At 48.9% G+C, this 19,254-nt stretch overlaps 1 protein-coding gene across 5 annotated transcripts in view; it reads left to right on the forward strand.

The window, feature by feature from the left end:
* The window catches only part of DNAI2 (dynein axonemal intermediate chain 2), a 31,397-nt gene that overhangs the window by 3,982 nt on the left and 8,161 nt on the right, over window positions 1–19,254 (forward strand). For 4 of the 5 annotated variants that reach the window (XM_046676513.1, XM_046676517.1, XM_046676512.1 and 1 more), the window contains exons 2-9: window positions 1,389–1,582; window positions 3,052–3,213; window positions 4,207–4,328; window positions 7,003–7,145; window positions 8,069–8,182; window positions 15,413–15,552; window positions 16,381–16,503; window positions 18,781–19,004. In XM_046676513.1, coding sequence (XP_046532469.1) covers window positions 1,400–1,582; window positions 3,052–3,213; window positions 4,207–4,328; window positions 7,003–7,145; window positions 8,069–8,182; window positions 15,413–15,552; window positions 16,381–16,503; window positions 18,781–19,004 — 1,211 coding nt within the window. In that variant the 5' untranslated portion in view covers window positions 1,389–1,399. The remainder of the gene's footprint in view (window positions 1–1,388; window positions 1,583–3,051; window positions 3,214–4,206; window positions 4,329–7,002; window positions 7,146–8,068; window positions 8,183–15,412; window positions 15,553–16,380; window positions 16,504–18,780; window positions 19,005–19,254) is intronic. The other variant, XM_046676514.1, reaches the window with a different exon arrangement.

Raw genomic sequence — 19,254 nt, forward strand, 5'->3', positions numbered from 1 at the left:
CATTTCCCACCAGGCCCCCTTTTCATTCACAGGTAGTAGCACCTGCTCACAGGTAGGTAAGAACCTAAACTCTTGTGTGTTGAAAGGCCTTTTGTCGTACATCCTATGCAGTAAAGCTCTTGCACAGTTATCTCCCCATACCACCCCAGCCACTCATCCAACAGCTTTCTTCCTAGGGCTCCCTGCAAGCCCAGGAGCCTTACAGACCCACAATCTGAGCCCTGGGAACCTGCCATCACAGGCACAGCTTCTGAGAGTGAGGAGTGGCCAGCAAATGGACAGCTCTGCTAAACTGCTAAATATTAGACAGACCCCATCAGAGGGCACCCGTTTAAGCCACTGAGACGCACTCAGACCCCATGGAGTCTATTGATGTGACAAAGGTCAGAGGGGTCAAGGTCTCTTTTGGGGTGAGTGAAGAGCAATTTGCACGAACCGCCCATTGCATTTTTAGGACTTCCAATTAGCGTCAGTGAGAAAACACTCCCTGGTGTTGCATTTGAACCCGGGCTCTGCTGTGGCTGGAGCACTTGCTTTTCACCTTCTCAGCATCCTGACTGCGTCAGGTCTTCAAATGACTGAGTGGCCCAGCGAAGGTCAAGCAGCTAGTGAGTGGCAGGGCCAGAACTTGAGGTCAGCGCCCAGCCCAGCCTGCTTTCTAGTTCCCTACTGGGCCTTACATGACCGGGACTGCAGATCAGAGGATTTCCCAAAGGCTGTTCTGCCTGTTGAGGAAGTGGTCTGGCTTTCTCCCCTTCTCGGGTGGATTCCCAGCCCTGTCCTGGTTGGAGTGATGTGGAGGGAAGAGGTTCCAGTGGGGCCCCCAGAGAGGGGTGGAGGGTGGAGTCCAGTGACTGAGGACTCTGGGGTTGGGGAGCCTGTTGGACAATCAGATGGTTGGGTGGGAGAGTTTCCAGAAGAGCCTGGGCCTCTCAAATCTCTGTACTCTATGATCGGGTCCAGTGGCAAGGAATTTAGTCCAACATAATCACCATCAGTGTTTCCTCCTGCCTCCCAATGAACATATTAGCTCAGTAAAAACTGTCTCATGTGGTGAGTAAGAGCTTTGGAGTCAGGCAGACCAGCTGGACCACTTATTAGCTGTGGGATCCTGGGCAAGGCATGCAGGGTATCTCAGTATCAGATTCCTCCCAAGTAAATGACTCTTTTATTATCCACCTCAGAGAGCAATTGCAAGAACTGAACAAGACAATGCTTAGCATGTTGTCATTACTCAGCAAATGATGTTTTTAAATGCAGAAGCAGCTTCTGGACAAATCCTCTAGGACCCCTCCCTACAACCAGGAGCCACCCCTGGTGAGGCCCCTGGGGACCAGGAAGCAGCAGGGCGGGGCCCCTCCCAACACCCCCTCTGTCTGCCCCTGCAGCAGCCGGTACTATGGAGATCGTGTATGTGTATATCAAGAAACGTAGTGAGTTCGGGAAGCAATGCAACTTTTCGGACCGCCAGGCGGAGCTGAACATTGACATCGCACCCAACCCAGAGCTGGCCGAGCAGTTTGTGGAGCGGAACCCTGTGGACACAGGCATCCAGTGCTCCACCAGCATGTCGGAACACGAGGTGGGTCCCTGCCCCGGGGCCTGGGCCAGTGAAGGTGCAGTCCGGCAGGGTGGCTGGCCGGGGCAGGTGAGTGGGACTGGGTGTCCCCATCCACCTGGAAGCCAGTCAGAGTGGACCAATGCAGATGCTGGAAGTGTGAGGACAGAATTGCCCCAAGACCCATCACAGTGCCCAGGGTCAGGAGAACACCCGACACCAACCATTCCCTGGGCCAGGAGAATGTCAATCAAGATATTCTCTGTCCCAGGGGCTCTCGCCTCACCTCTAAGACTCTTACTAGAGCCATTTTGGGCATTTGACGCAGCTGGGAGAGGTATTCTGAGGGAGCAGGGATTTGTATCTGCAGGCAACTCCCAGCTTACGAAAAGAAAAGGGTCCCATAGAAAGTTCTGGTCAGAGGGGCCTTCAAGATAAGGGAACTGAGGGTCATGTTGCTGTTCAAACTCCCAGAGAGCTCCCTGTCTGTGTGAACCAGGTGATCAGCTCCTGGTTATGTCAGGACCTGCTGAGAGAAGATCAGGTTGAAGGAGATAACCCATTTGTCACATCCCAAATCAACTGAGTGAAAATCACATCTGATTTGAACAAAACATTTTGTCGGTGGTTCCAGTAACTTATAGTTGAAACGAACTGAGTGTTTTGCTTTCTCGGGGCTGATTGCTGTCACGGAGCCCAGGGTGACTTGTCTGTGGCGTAGCCAACTAAACAAGATGGCCGCCATGAAGGCCGTTTGGGTCTCCTGTCAGCTCCACCCTGTCAAGGCTGCCGACTTTTGTAAGCTCTGGCTTAAAAACGAAAAGGAGAAGGGCGGTGACTGCTTAGAGGGGATGGGGTTTCCATCTGGGATGATGAAAAGTCTTGGAACTAAATAGTGGTGATAATTGCATGACATCATGAATGTCCTTAATGCCACTGAATTGTACACTTTGTAATGGTTGAAATGGTAAAATTTATATTATGTATATTTTACCACAATTTAGAAAATGGGGGGAAAATGGGAAAGAAGGCAAAGTGGCAAGTTTAAGGAGTAAAACTACATCTGTGCCATCCTCCCTGTGATGGAATGGGCAAAGTAAATGCAAACTCTTAATTGTTTCAATGTTTCCTATGATGTTGTAGATGGTTGAGTGGAAAAGCATTATTCGCTTCTTTGTTTGGGATCTCACAGAACAGACGGGGGTGCTCCTCTGGTCCGTTAGGATTCGGATAAGATCAGAACTGGATTTTCCACAGCCACTGGCATCAGCTGCAAAGCTGCTAGCTCCACAGGTGGCACTTTCGTGGCTGCCTGTGACCAGCTGAGGACCAGAAAGTTCCTTGCTGATACCTGAAAATATTGTGGCTTTGGCCAGGGACACCTCCTCGGTCCATCCCTGAGCGCTCGGGGCCCACGGGCCGGGAGCTCCAGGCGGAAGTGGCCAGATGCTTACGCCAGGCGGGCATCCTCTCACCTGGGGCTCTGTGTTTAGGCCAACACAGAGCGATTCGAGATGGAGACCCGGGGCGTTAACCACATTGAGGGGGGCTGGCCCAAGGATGTGAACCCCCTGGAGCTGGAGCAGACGATCCGCTTCCGGAAGAAGGTGGAGAAGGATGAGAGCTACATCAATGCCATCACGCAGCTCGGCTCGGTGAGGCGCCCTTCAGCCCCGTGGACAGAGCCCCAGCTGTCACTCTGGGTCCCCAGCTGTGTTCAAGCCCTAGTTGTGCCTGGTGCTGTGGCTACTTGTGGGGAGAGCACCGGCCACCTTAAGGAACTTCTCTCTGGGAGCAGGCAGACAGGTCGACAGTCCACCATAGCGGACCACAGGGGGAGGCGGGGAGGACCAAGGGCAGAACAGGCTTTAGGAGAAGTCCGAACAGTGGGAAACCCTCTGGGCAACGAGAACCCCAAAGAACCGCATCCAGCAGCTACCTGCCAATAGGGATCATTCATTCATTCAACACATTTCGACCAAGCTTCTAGTCTCTGCTAGGAACAGTGGAGATCACAACATTGAAATTCACATACATCCTGCCCCAAAGAGTATATAATCCAGCGGATGTCAAGAAATGCTGCAAATGAAAGAAATGCTGTAAAGAGAAGGGACACCTTGCCCTTGTGCCCCATAAGGAGGGAGAGTCGATTTCCTGCTAAAGGGATCGACGAAGACCTCCTGGAAGAGGTGGCCCTTGAGCTTGGGCTTTCCCTTGCTGGATGTTTGGGAGTAATGGGGAGGGCCTCTGGGTGGAGGACCCAGGAGACGGGTGCTGTCTATGGAGTGACGAAGACTTCTGTTTGGCTAGAGCGGTATTTCTTCACCTTTTTTTCATTGTCCCCAGTGAGCCTTTTTAGACATTGTTTCCTAATTGCCTCCCTCATGAAATTTTAATACTATAGTTATACTGTATATTGTTTATGTACTGTATGTGTATCTGTGCTTTGTACATAAAAAGTAGTAGTATTTTATTCCCAAGAAGCAATTTTCGTCCTTTTGGGGGCAATGTTACCTCCCTTGAAATGTATGGACTGGAAGGATGGGAAAGACCACTTGATGTTTCTTATCCATCCCAGACTCCATCTCAGCCCTGGTGGGGCTGGGGACCCCCTTTACTGCTAAGAACTCCCCGTGTGTCCTCCTCAGATCATGGAGCACTGCATCAAGCAGAATAATGCCATTGACATCTACCAGGAGTATTTTGATGACGAGGACCCAGTGGAAGTGACAGAAGAGGCCCCTTCAGCTAAAACCATCAATGTTTTCAGGTACCTCCATAACTGAGCTGGTGTCTGGCCAATCTGTGTCACCCCTATGGGTGGGTGCTTCCAAAGGTGACTCCCTGCTGATCACTCCATGCCGCGGGTACAATGACCTCTGTGCTCCGAGCTTGATAAGGAGCAGAGCAATAAAGCGTCCAGCAGCCAGGTGGTCCCTCCCCTGGGGGCAGGTCTGGTTGATGGAAGGGGAGGACAGACTCCAGGGAAAGACTAAGTGAATTTTCAAAGCTGTGAACAAGTAGGGTCGATTCATGCCGTGTAGAGTAGGTACAAAGTACTGGGCATCAGCGACCCAGCAGCCTTGTGGGCAGACAGGACCCTTGTCCCACACTCTCAGGACTATACCTGGTAATAGCCTCCAAGGACAGCAACTTGACAGTGGGAATTTATCCCACAGGCGCATGCGTGTGAGATCACCGTGTGCGTGGACAGTCACTACAGCAGGGTGTGTGCTAGCCAAAGAGCAGAAGCAAGCTAACGCCATTGGTAGGGGACTGATTCTAGTGATTGTGGTGTGCCCACCCAGTGGAATACCATGCAGCTGTCAAAACGAAGGAGGCAGCTCCTTATGTGCCAATAGGGAGTGTTTCCAAGATTTACTCTGTGAAACCAAACTGAAACAAACAAGGTGCAGAACAGCGTGTAGAGAGAATTACTTTTTGTTTAAAATACACCTATGTGTACTGTATATGTGCTTGTCTATATGTGTGTGTGTATACGTGTGTATATACATGCATGTATGTGTGTATGCCTGTATATGCGGAGAACACCTGTGATTTCAGAAGCGACTAGCCTCAAATGCCAACTCTGGGGAATTCATTTTGCTACCATGACCCACAGAGTATCCTGGGAAGCGCTTGACCCACTCCCAGTATGACTAGGAAGACCCTTTTCTGACCCAGGGCTGAGTGGTGGTGTGCAGAGCAGGACCAACTGCTGCCAACAAAGAGCGCGCAGGAGAGGGGCCAGGGTGGGGGTGGGGGGCTGTCTTCCCTGCTGCCCAAACCCTGCTGGGGTCTGACCGTACATGTGGCTACCCGAGTAGGATGATGGGTTAGAAATCATCGCGTCCAACTTCTGTGTTTGACAGATGAGGAAAGTGACTCCTCAGCAAGGGGACATGTTCAGGGCACACAGTGGGTGGGTGACCCAACCAAGGATGGAACTGTGGTCTCCTTCTACTCTAATAGTGCTCCCAGGGAGGAGTGAGGAGGATGACTCACATGATGAGAGGGCTATGTTGTTCCCTACTCTCCTTCATTACTTCTGATTACTTCAAGGAGAAAAGTGTCAGTTTGGGCCATTAAGTATTTAATGCTTTCTATTCTTGTCCATTCTCCTTCCCTGCTCTTTTTTTAAATTAAGAGTTTATTTTGTAGAGCAGTTTTAGGTCCATAGCACAATTGATCAGAAAGTACAGAGTCCCACATCCCTCCCCCCATCGACATCCAACCCCAGAGTGGTAATTTGTCACAGTCATGAACTCACGTTGACACATCATTAACACCCTGTCTGAGTACCATGAACTGGGTGGCTCATAAAGAACAGACATTTATTTCTCACAGTTCTGGAGGCTGGAAGTTCAAGACCAGGATGCCAGCGTGGTCAGGTTCTGTGTCTGGTGAGGACCCACTTCCTGATGCATGGATGGCCTTCTTCTCGCTGTGTCCTCACCTGGCCAGAGGGACAAGGGGTCGCTCTGGAGCCTCTTTCATAAGGGCACAATCCCATCCATGAGGCTCCACCCTCATGACCTAAGCACCTCCCACAGGGCCCACCTCCTAATACTATCAGCTTGGAGATTGGGTTTCCACAGATGCACTTCAGAGGGACACAAACATTTAGCCTATAGCACACCTAGGGTCCATAGTTTACATTAGGGTTCACTCTTCATGTCGTACATTTTGTGGGTTTTGACAAATGTATCATACAGAATAGTTTCACTGTCCTAAAACTCCCCCGTGTTCCCCCTATTATCCCTCCCTCCCCCAAACCCTTGGCAGTGAGTGATCGTTTTACTATCTCTGGTTTTACCTTTCCCGGAACATCATCCAGTTGGAATCACAGTCTGCTGCCTTTCAGACTGGCTTCTTTCACTTAACAACGTGCCTCGTTTCCACCATGTCTTTTCTCGGCTCGATCGCTCATTTCGTTTTAGTGCTGAATAATACTCCAGTGTAGGGATGGACCCCAATTTATCCATTCACCTACTGAGGACATCTTGGTTGGTTCCAGGTTTTAGCAATCATGAATAAAGCAGTTATAAATGTCTGTGTGTGGGTTCTTGTGTGGACATAAGTTTTCAACTCCTTTGGCTAAGTACAAAGGAGCACGATGACTGGATTCTCCGCCCTCCTTATCATCTTAGTATTGATGGGAAATCAAGCTTCAGGCTCAAAACTGTCAGCAAATGAAAACATCAGACTGGAATTTAACATCTTGTTTCCATTGTTTTAACTTTTATTATTGCTTTTTATTTATGGCTGGTAGGATCGGTTTTCCAATTAAGGGAGTCCTGTAAACTTTGTTTTTAAAACAAATTTCTCTTAGTGAACGTTTAAATATGCTTAAATATGTTTGGGTTCTTTTAAGAAAGAATTTAGTAAATAAGAACTTGGGGGGCCCTGTACCCCAGTCTCTGCCCTCTCACTCTCCCCTAAAGGGATCCCCAGGAGATCAAGCGGCCAGCCACACACCTCTCCTGGCACCCCGATGGTAACAGGAAGTTGGCAGTTGCGTATTCTTGCTTGGATTTTCAACGGGCGCCGGAGGGCATGAGCCATGACTCGTACATCTGGGACCTCGGTGAGAAGCAGGGCACCCCACTGGCCAGGGAAGGCTGAGGGAGCAGGGCAGAGGCCAGCGAGAGGACAGGAACAGGCAGGGGACACTCACAGAGAGGGACCAGGCACCCAGGAGGAAGCCACTGTCTCATCCCTTCCCTGTCGGGGTTCAGACGCAGCTGAGTGGAGCCAAATCGGAAGCAGGGAGCTCCCTTCATTTCGAAACCCGACCCCACGGAGTCCGAATCTTGGGTCCCTGAGGAGTGTATCAGAAGGAGTCCCCCACAGACTGAGAAGGGACCCAAGGAGGAGGGGAGGGGACTCACCTCCGTCCCTCCTTTCCTGGCACTTGTCCTTAATTCATGGTCAGTAGGGGCAGTGTGTCCACCCGGGAGCTCAGACTGTTGTTGACAGAGGGGCTCACTGTAAGGGCACAGCCTAGCAGCTGGCTGGCTTCCTGCTCGCAGGTGTCCCTCATTGTGGTCACTGTGAAAACAAGCGCTCCCGTTTTTAGCAGGTGTGGTGTAGGTGCCAAGCACAGAACTGAACGCTTTACACTCCTGAGCAGCTCAACGAGTTCCTACAGCTTCCCCGTGGGGGGGGCCCCGCCAGTATCCCCGCTACACAGGCAAGGAAACTGGTTCGGAGAAGTCAGGGGAGAGCCAACTTTGTGTAAAAACCTTGGGGTCAAACCTCATTTTATGCCAAACCAGGGAACTGGACTAGAATTACAATTACACACACACATGGTCCTAATTCCCCCAAAATAAAGCCATTAAAGGAGCCCGTAGGGCAACATTCTGGGCACTGAGGACTGGAAGTTGCAGCCAGGAGAGGACTTCCAGGCTTCCCCCCGCCACTCCCACCTGTCGAGGGGGTTAGACTGTTTGATTCTGTCCCTTTCTTCCCAGGCCTCATGGGATATACTCTTTTTCTTCTTTGTAGAAAACCCCAACAGGCCTGAAATTGTCCTGAAGCCGTCTTCTCCTCTCGTCACCTTGGAGTACAACCCCAAAGATTCCCACGTGCTTCTGGGAGGCTGCTACAACGGGCAGATTGGTGAGGAGGGACCCGGGCGCTTAACCAGGGCCAGCCCAAGTTCCCCGGGCTCGGCGGCAGCCCGGCCCCTGCTGCTGTCTGGCCCGGGCTTGCTAGGGAGGACGAGTGGGGTGGGGACCTCCCACAGCTGGCCAACTCCAGACGTCTGCGGGAGTCAGGCTTTGCTGACACCTCAGCAGTGTCTCCAGTTGTAATAGTTCAAGTAGGTCTAAAATTCGTTCAAAATAAAAAGTTAAGAAAATTATAGGTCAAGTAAAGTCAAGGAATATTTGCTGCATGCCTGCCGTGAGCTGGGCAAGGTAGCAAGAGGCACAGGGTTGACGAGACCACTGGGGGCTCCATCTCAGGAGACTGTGTAGCCCTGACTATATAACCTGTGTGGTAACGGGTGCAAGTACTGCCGGCCTTATAGAATGAATAGGAAGTGTTCCCTCCTCATCTGTTTTTCGAAGAGTTTGTGACGAGTTGGTATTAATTGTTCTCTAAATGTTCAGTAGAATTCACCAGTGGAGCCATTTGGTTCTGGAGTGCTCCTTACTGGAAGTTTAAAAATGGCTATTTCAGGGGCCGGCCGTGTGGCCAAGTGGTTAAGTTTGCGCGCTGGGCTTCGGTGGCCCAGAGTTTCGCTGGTTCAGATCCCAGGTGCGGATATGGCACCGCTCGTCAGGCCACGTTGGGGCGGCGTCCCACATGCCACAACCGGAAGGACCCACAACTAAAATATACAATGACGTACTAGGGTGGATTTGGGGAGAAAAAGCAGGAAAAAAAAAGATTGGCAACAGTTGTTAGCTCAGGCGCCAATCTTTAAAAAATGGCTGTTTCAATCTCTTTGCTTGTTACAGGTCTTTTCACATTTTATATTTCTTCTTGAATCCGTTTGAGTAGTTTGTATCTTTCTAGAAATTTTTGTATTTCATTTAGGTTATATGATGTGTTGACATCTAGTTGTTCTTAGTGTTCCCATATAATAATTTCATCTCTGTAAGGCTGGTAGTGGTGTCTCCTATTTCATTCCTGATTTCAGTAATTTGAATCTTCCCTCTTTTTTCAATTGCTCAGTCTAGCTAGAGGTTTGTCAATTTCGTTTTTTCAAAGAACCGACTTTTGATTTTATTGATTTTCTCGGTTATTTTTTTATTCTCTATTTCATTTATTTCCTTATTTTTATTTAATCTTTATTATTTCCTTCTTTCTGCTTGATTTGAGTTTAATTTGTTCTTCTCTTTCTAATTTCTTAAGGTGGAAGGTTAGCTTATTGATTTGAGGTTTTTAAAAATATACGTATTTACAGTTATAAATTTCCCTCTAAGCACTGCTTTGGCTGTACCTCATAAGTTTTGTTATGTTGTGTTTTCATGTTCATTCATTTCAAAGTATTTTTCTAATTTCCTTTTTGAGTTCTTTGACCCATTGATTATTTAGGAGTATGTTGTTTAATTTCTATGTATTTGTGAATTTTCCAGTTTTCCTTCATGTATTGACTTCTAGTTTTATTCTGTTTTGGTCAGAAAAGATGTCTTTCATGATTTCAATCTTTTAAAATCTATTGAGGCTTGTTTTATGGCCTAACATGTAGTCTATCCTGGAGAGTGTTCCCTGTGCCCTTGAGAAGAACATATTCTGCTCATCAGATAGAGTGTTCTATAGATGTCTATGAAAACTAGTTGGTTTATAGTGCTGTTCAAGTCTACTATTTTCTTATTGACCTTCTGTCTAGTAGTTCTATCCGTTATTGAAAGTGGGGTATTGAAGTCGGAAACTATTATTAGTGAATTGTCTATTTTTCTCTTTAATTTTGTCGGGTTTTGCTTCACGTCTGTTACGACTCTGTTGTTAGGTGCTATCTTAGTTCGGGCTGCTATAACAGAATACCATAGATTGGGTGGCTTACACAACAAACATTTATTTCTCACAGTTTTGGAGGCTGGGCAGTCCAAGATCAAGGTGCCAGCAGACCTGCTGCCTGGTGAGAGCTCGCTTCCTGGTTTGCAGACAGCTGCCTCCTTGCCATGTCCTCACATGGCAGAGAGCAGAGAGAGGACATGGGCTCTCTCGTATCCCATCTTGTGCAGTTGTGTGTCACTTAACAATGGGGCTGTGTTCTGAGAAATGCATCACTGGATGATTTTGTCATCGTGCAAGCATCATAGACTGTACTTACACAATCCTAGATGGGATAGCCTGCTACACACCTAGGCAATATGGTACTCACGGGACCACCCTTGTATATGTGGTCCATCATTGACCAAAACATCCTTATGTGGCACATGACTGTAATGGCACTAATCCCATCCACGAGGGCTCCACCCTTGTGACCTAATTACCTCCCAAAGGCCCCACTTCCTAATACCATCACATTGAGAGTTAGGATTTCTTTTTTTTTTTGAGGAAGATTAGGCCTGAGCTAACATTTGCTGCCAATCCTCCTCTTTTTTGCTGAAGAAGACTTGCCCTGAGCTAATATCCATGCCCATCTTCCTCCATTTTATATATGGGACACCTACCACAGCATGGCTTGCCAAGCAGTGTGTAGGTCTGCACTCAGGATCCAAAGTGATGAACCCCAGGCTGCTGAAGCGGAATGTGTGAACCTAACCCCTGTGCCACCAGGCCAGCCCCAAGGGTTAGGATTTCAACATGTGAATTTTCAGGGGACACAGACATTCAGTCCTTAACAGGTGCATATACGTGTTTATAACTGTTATGTCTTCCTAACTAATTGATCCTTTTATCAGTATATAATGTCCTTCTTTGTTTTTAGTCTGTCTTCTCTGTTATCGGCACTCCAGCTCTCTGATGCTGTTTGTGTGGTATATCTTTTTCCATTCCTTTACTTTGAACTTATTTGTGTCTTTGAATTTAAAGTGTGTCTCTTGTAGATTGTATATAGTCAGCATACAGTTGGATCATGGTTTTTTTCCTTTAAATCTATTCTACCAATCTCTGCCTTTTTTTTTTTTTAAAGATTGGCACCTGAGCTAACAACTGTTGCCAATCTTTTTTTTTTCTTTTCTTCTTCTTCTCCCCAAAGCCCGCCAATACATAGCTGTATATTCTGGTTGTGAATGCCTCTGGTTGTGCTATGTGGGATGCTGCCTCAGCATGGCCTGACGAGCGGTGCCATGTCCCCTCCTGGGATCCAAACCGGCAAAACCCTGGGCCGCCAAAGTGGAATGCACGAACTTAACCACTCGGCCATGGGGCCAGCCCCAATCTCTGCCTTTTGATTGGGGTTTAATCCATTTGCATTAATGTAATTACTGATAAAGTAGGATATACGTCTGCCATTTTGCTATTTGTTTTCCATATTTCTTATATCTTTTTTTGCTCCTCTATTTCTCCATAACTGCCTTCTTTTGCATTAGATATTTTCTAGTGTACCATTTTAATTCCTTTGTCATTTCTTTTACTATATATTTTTGAGTAATTGTTTTAGTGGTTGTCCCGGGGGTTACAATTAACATCTTAATTTATAACAATCTAGTTTGGATTAATATCAACTTGATTTCAATAGTAAACAAAAACTTTGCTCCTATATAGCTCTGTTCCCTCCCTCCCTCCATTGCACAGTTATCCTCATATAAATTACATCTTTATACATTGTGTGCCCATCAGCACATATTTATAATTATTTCTTTATGTAGTTGTCTTTTAAATAAGATAGGTGGGGAAAAGTTGCAAACAAAGCACATTTATGCTGCCTTTGATATTTGCCTGTGTAGTTATCTGTACTAGTGCTCTTTATTTCTTCATGGTTTGAGTTACTCTCTAGAGTCCTTTTGTATCAGCTGAAGGGCTCTCTTTAGTATTTCTTTTAGGGCAGATCTCCTAGCAACAAATTCTCAGTTTTTGTTTATCTGAGAATGTCTTAATTTCCTTCATTTTTGAAGGATAGTTTTACTGGATATAGAATTCTTGGTTGATAGATTTTTTTTCTTTCATTATTTTGAATATGTCATCACACTGCCTTCTAGCCCCTGTGGTTTCTGATAAGAAACCAGCTGTTAAACTTACAGATGATCCCTTGTTTGTGATGAGTCATTTTGCCTAGCTGCTTTCCTGATTCTCTCTTTGGCTTTGATTATAATGTCTTAAGGTGGGAGTATCTTTGAGCTGATCCTACTTGGAATTCATTTAGCTTCTTGGATATGTAGATTAATGGTTTTCATCAACTATGGGAAGTTTTCAGCCATTATTTCTTCAAATATCCTTCCTGCCCCTTTGTCTCTCCTCTCCTCTGGGACTTCCGTCATGTGTATGTTGGCATGTTTGATGGTGTCCCACAGATCTCTGAGGCTCTGTTCATTTTTCTTCATTCTCATTTCTTTCTGTTTCTCAGACTGGATAATCTCAGTTGACATCTTCAGATTCAGTGATTCTTCTGCCTGCTCAAATATGCTTTTGAGTCCCTCTCCTGAATTTTCATTTCAGTTAAAGTATTTTTTCAACTCCAGAATTTCTGTTTTGTTCTCCCTTTTTCAAATAATTCCAATCTCCTTGTTGATATTCTTTATTTAGTGAGATATCCTTTTCATACTTTCCTTTAGTTCTTTAGATATGGTTTCCTTTAGTTCTTTGAACATATTTAAAATAGCAGTTTAAAGTCTTTGCCTAGTAAGCCCAACATCTGGGCTTCCTTGGGCACCGCCTCTATTTACTGCTTTTTTCCCTTGTGTATGGACCATACTTTCTTGTTTCTTTGTATGTCTTGTGAATTTCTTGTTGAAAACTGGGGTTTTTTGTATAATATAATGGGGCAACTTTGGAAATCAGATACTCATACTCCCCAGGGCTTATTTTTGTCGCTGTTTGTTGTAGTTATTGTTTGTTTCTTCGGTGAATTTTCTGAACGAACTCTGTAAAGTCTGTGTTCTTTGTCCTGTGTGACCCCTACCGTCCCCACTCGGTTAGCTTAGTGATCAGGTAATGATCGGGCAGAGATTCCCTTGAACACCTGGATCCGAAAGCTCTGCCCGTCTTTGCTGAAGGCCTCTGTGTGCATGTCCGAGGATGCCTTCAGCACTCAGGCAGGCGGGTGTCAACTCTGCCTCAGCCTCTGTGCAGAGCCTCAAGGTCAGCCAGAGGTGAGAGCTTGCGGCCTCCTCAGTTCTTTCTTAAGCACGTGCACAGCCCCGGGCATGCACACCTCCCTCCCCATGCATGTGGCCTGCTAGATCAGAGCTTTTCAAAGCCCCTGTGGGCATCTCATTCTCCAGCTTTTCCTTTTAAGTTTTTTGGTTGACCCACTGTCTGCCCCACCCGTTATCCACCACTTCAGGGAGCTGCGAAGTTAATGAATTGCCTGTAATTATAATTAACAATTACCTCAAAAAAAGGAATTTCTTCCCTGAGCAAGCTCCAAGTCAAGCTGAATATAGACAAGTTTGCACGTGGGATCTTCCCGGGAGCCACCAGACAGGTCAGATAATGGCAATTCTTTGCGCGGGAGGCTTTGTGGGAGCTCCATCCCCATTCTGCCCTGACCTGTGGCTGCCAGGCCACTGTTTCTCACCAGGAATGCAGAATGTTACTTTTCAAGGCTACCTTGGAACTGAGGAGTGTGGGGTCTTAACTAGGGCGGGTCCCAATGCCACGATGCCTACTGTTCTTACAAGATTCGGCTGTCTTTCTTGAAGCAACACCTGCTGGATTGCTGTGAGCCTTTGGCTAATTTCCAGACTTCTGAAAAAGTTGATTCTGACAAATCTTGCCAGTTTTCGCCTTGCCTTTATGGAGGAGAGGATTTTCAGAGGTCCTCGCTCCCCCGTTTTTACTGATAGCACATCTGGAAAACTGACTTTTTGGTCCCTAGTGAGCTTGGAGGAAACCTGTCCACAGGGCTCTGAGCGTTCCTGCCAGCCCTCCACTCTGGCATGAAGCAGCCAGACACTCAATCCTCCTGTCTACACCCCAGGCCAGACTCGCCCAGGCACGAAAAGGGTTCCCCACCCCTCTGACCTTCACACGCCCTCTCACTCCCCCTTCTCCCATTGGGAGCAGGAACCAGAATGGCTGGGAAACTTCTCAGAAACGCTCTGTGGCCTGGCTTCCTCCCGGCCTTCTGAGGCTCCTGGTCTCCCTCTCAGACCTGCTGCCTCCTCTCTGGGGGAGCTGCCAGCCTGTGCAGTAGATATGGGCGCTCATAAATCTCCCTGCCAAGTTATCTGGGTGCCAGGGCTCTAAAAGGCTGAAGCACAGCCACTTTGCCACGATTTATTCAGGAGCCCTGCCTCCCTCATTATTCATAATGGCTTTCAGCAGCTTTTTGTGCAGCTCAGACCAGCCCAGGCTTGGCTCTGCTGCCTGTAAGGTGGGCCGCAGCGGACCCACCCTTGAGCACTGCTTTGCCCAAGCAGAGCAAGCCCAGCTGAGAAAACCCATTCCTGGGCCAGGCTGGTTCAGGGCCAAACGCCTTGGACCTGGATTCCGTAAACCAAGACAGTGGATCAAGTATTTGGCTGCTGTTTTACGAAAGCAGCTTTCCTAGAAACAGCTCTGAGTAACGGGGTGGGTCCTCACTGTGCACTCCTGGGAGAATGAGAACAAAATCTATCAGGACCAAAAATAGATAAGCTTCGAGTCTTTCTTGGTAAAGCAGAAGGGGTGGAGCGCTGATAGCGGATCACAGTAGGGGCCGAGCTCCCTCTGTGGGTTTCTTTCCCGCCAGAGGGGGCAGAGGTACAGCGGACAAAAGGAGGGAGTGGATGCAGGAGAGCTCTGCCCCAGGTTCTTCCTGCCGAGCCTTCCCCTGTGGCGGAGGCGCTCCTCTCTCTTCACCGGGCTCCCTCCATCGTAGGCTCATCCGCAGTCTTAGTTTCCTCTCACCTCCTCCAGGAAGCTTTCCCTGACCACGTCCATGTGTCCCTCACCAGAGTGATCACAGCAGGGGCTGTACTGGCAGGTCCCCCCCTGCCTCCCAGGGACCATGTCCATCTTATTCCCAGCGGCTTCTCCAGGGGCCCAGTGTGGTACCCAACATGTGGCGGGGGCTCAATGGAATGAATGGAGCATGCACTCAGGAAGTCTTCCCGCAGAGATTGTGTGGGGGCTTGGGAGGCTGGCAGGAAACTCAGGCTGGTTTGAATGTAGCCCTGATTCTAAAAAAACCACATAAAACCACATGCCTGCTAAACCAAAAGAAAGTAGCATCCCTCTAGCCCTGCTGCCTGCACCGGGGAAGGAAGCCTGTGCTTCAGTTCACCTCCCCCTCATTTTCTTCCCCGCCAGCCTGTTGGGACACCCGGAAGGGCAGCCTGGTGGCAGAGCTGTCCACCATTGAGTTCAGCCACCGAGACCCCGTGTACGGCACCATCTGGCTGCAGTCAAAGACAGGCACAGAATGCTTCTCGGCATCCACGGACGGGCAGGTACCGAGCGGCCAGGTGCTGTGCGGGGTGAGGGCGTGGGGAACACAGTCACGGGTAATACAGCGCACTCATGCAAAACAAAATCCGAAAGGTATGAAAGGGCAGACGGCGAAACGCCTTCCTCCCACCTCTGCCCCCAAGCCTCCCACCTCACCCCGTAGGCGCCCACCTGCGACCTGCGGCGGCTGCTTCGTCTGCCTTCAGAAGCAAACACATCTGTCTTCTTCGCTCTCTTTTTGCACACCTTTCACGTTGGTCTGCGCTTGATGTTTTTCATTTAGCATTTCTTAAAGATGATTTCATGTTTCATAAAGCGCAGCCGCACGCCTGTCAGGGACTGCATTGGGTATGCCATAATTTATTTAAGTAGATTTTCATATTTTGTTGTTACTAAAAAAATGTAGCCAAGAGTGGATTTGTATATAGACAATCGCATGCATGTGAAGGTACATCTACAGCATGCATTCCCGGCAGTGGGACTTCTGGGTGAAAGGATGTGTGCATTTATAATATTGCCACGTACTGCCACATTGTGGGGAGCCCTTAGGACTACGGATTCCAGGGCGCACTGTAGTCAGGAGCTCTGGGGTGAGGCTCTAGCACCTGGGTTTCGTGAAGCTTGCCCATGACCTGACGATCAGCCAGGCTTGGGACCATGGACCAGAGCAGTCATTCTCAAAGCGCGTTTGTTCCTGTGGGCTGCTGGTAGCCCCTGTCACACACCCTTTTGTTCCAAGCGACTGACCCCAGGAAGTTGGAGCGGGTATGGGAGGCAAAAGCCAGAACCAAGGGACCTCAGGTCTCCAAGTCGCCCCTTCTTCCCGTCAGGTCATGTGGTGGGATATCCGGAAGATGAGCGAGCCCACTGAGGTGGTGATCATGGACATCACCAAAAAGGAGCAGCTGGAAAATGCGTTGGGGGCCATCTCCCTGGAGTTCGAGTCTACTTTGGTGAGCGTCCTTTCCTCTCCCTTCCCGACTTCCATTGCCGGGGCAGCGGGAGCCAAGGACCAGCCGTGGCTAGTGTATCAGACGCTTGTGGCCCCGGGGGCGCTGCTGCTTTCCTTGGGCGTCAGGCTTAGCCAGGGAGGACCATCCAATCATGGTCGTCCTGGACCTGTGCGGTCTTTACAATGACTTTCCAGCAGGGGGCAGCAGAGCTTCTTGAGAAAGGAAACTGTGCTAATTCCCAGGAAGTCTCCGTTCGGCTAGTGTCTGGGCTGAACAGAAGGTAATCTTCTGGACAGGACAGGAATCCAGAAAAGCCTCATTCTATGGGAAGAGGCCTGCCCGGGACCAACATCAGGAGGCCAGACCCTGCCCCTGCCCCTGCCCCGTGTAGGACCCTTTGTGGGTCACTTCACCTCCTGGGAAGAAGCAGGAGGCGTTGGAAAGGGAAATGAGACCAGAGTAGGCTCCTCGGAAAGCCAGAGCACAGGCATAATGAAGGCACTTAGTAACTGAGGAGGAACAGTAAAGAAATACCAAAGCAGTAATGTGAATGTGTCAGAGGAGGGAAGCTTCTAGAAGCAGCCAATGAAGACTCCCTCCAAAGCGGGGAAACAACTTTCCCAGATGGCTCTTGGCTTGGGCTGCTTCCTGGCTTATGTCCCTCTGAGGCTCAGGCCTGGCTCCCCTTGGGTTGTCACTGGTTTGCCTCTGGGTCATGTGACATCATTCCTAGACCCTTGGGAGGTGCAGGTGCTCTGGCCTCACCTTGCCCCAGGAGTCCTCACCCAGAACTGGGGGATGCATGCTGGTGGGGTGAAGTGGGTGACGATTTAACTGACCCCAACCCTAGACGTGGAGGTCGGGCTGAGGAGGACTCAGAAAAACATTCTGTTCTGGAATCAGGGATTTCTAGGCCAAGCGCTACATGTAATGACCCTGTGGCCACTAGTCCCCACCTCCCCACAGTGTCGCTGAGTGCATACTGCGTGCTGGACACTCGTAACTGCCTTACACGATGAGCTTGTGTACTCATCCATGGCCATCTTGTGAGGTAATGTTATTATCCCTACTTTCCAGATCAACAAAATGAGTCTTAATGGAGTAAGTCACATGCTCTGGAACACAGTGAAGCTGGAGCTCCAGTGCAGGGCTCTGACCGGAAGGCCCAGGCTCGCCACCCCGACCCCACCGAGAAGTCTGAGGCTGGAGCCATGATGGGCCATCCGGATGCAGTTAGCCCATCTCCCTACCAGCTTGCAGGAGCCCTGCAGTTCATTACCTCCTTTTCTGGGCCTCTCAAGCTGTGTCTCCTCACTTTCCTTTGACCCTCAACTTGTAACCCATTTGTTTTTCTTTTTAATTGTGGTAAAAAAACACATAACATAAAATGTACCATCTTAACTATTTTTAAGTGTACAACTGAGTAGTGTTGAGTATACTCGCATTGCTGTGCAATGGATCTCCAGGTCTTTTTCACCTTGCAAGAATGAAACTGTAGCTATTCAACAACGATTCTCCATTTCTCTCCCTCTCCTTCAGCCCCTGGTGACTACTTTCCTGTTTCTATGATTTTTGACGACCCTAGGTACCTCATATAAGTGGAATCATGCAGTATTTGTCCTTTTGAGACTGGCTTATTTCGCTTAGCATAATGTCCTCAAGCTTCATCCACGTTGTAGCATGCGTCAGAATTTCCTTCCTTTTTAAGGCTGAATAATACTCCACTGTATATATACACCACATGTTGTTCATCCATTCATCTGTCAGTGGACACTTGGGTTGCTTCCACTTCTTAGCTATTGTGAATAAAGATGCTGTGAACACCCGGGTACAGGGCCCAATTTTGCAGGGAGTAGCTGGAGGCTGGGGGGGAGCTCTTCTAGATCCATGTTCTACATTATTCATTCAATCATTACTTCATCTGTCCTGACATTCAGGATCTTTATGGCAAAATGCCTGGTGGACACAACGATGCTACATGAAGAAAGTGATGACACTCTCCAGGGACTAGAAAGTCATGGAGGGCTTCATTAAGCATGGGGTCTTTGAGTCGGTTCTAAAGAAGGGTAGGATCTGATGAGGCTGGGATGAGTGGGGCAACTCCCCAGGAGTGCGTGGGGCACAGCCTGAGCAGAGGCTTAAACCGAGGGTCCTTCCAGCACCTTCAGACCCCACCCCCCCACTCCTGCTCCTCCCCAGCAGACCGCTTGCCATGCCGGCTCAGCCCCATGCTGATGTTTCATGGAGCCTTCCACTCCTGTGTCGCTCCCTCTGCAGCCAACTAAGTTCATGGTGGGTACCGAGCAGGGCATCGTCATCTCCTGCAACCGCAAGGCCAAGACGTCGGCTGAGAAGATCGTGTGCACCTTTGCAGGCCACCATGGTCCCATCTATGCCCTCCAGAGAAATCCCTTCTACCCAAAGAACTTCTTGACCGTCGGTGACTGGACCGCCCGCATCTGGTCAGAAGACAGCCGGGAGTCGTCCATCATGTGGACCAAGTAAGGGAGGAGGTTGGGAATGGGAGGGATGGAGCCCTCCCCAGCCCACCCCAGGAGTACCCTGAGCTTCCATGTGTCCACCCAGAAAATGGAGAACGACACTCCTGCACAAACATGTGGGTTTATGCTAGGAAATGGCTCAATTCAGCCACTTCACAAAGGAATATGCTTCAAACCGCCAGGGTTAGTAGTAATAACAGCCATGGGTTAACTTGCCTAACCCTCAAGACAACCATAGGTAGCGTTGCTC

The sequence above is a fragment of the Equus quagga genome, chromosome 11 (genome assembly GCF_021613505.1).
Source record: "Equus quagga isolate Etosha38 chromosome 11, UCLA_HA_Equagga_1.0, whole genome shotgun sequence".
Classification (NCBI taxonomy): domain Eukaryota; kingdom Metazoa; phylum Chordata; class Mammalia; order Perissodactyla; family Equidae; genus Equus; species Equus quagga.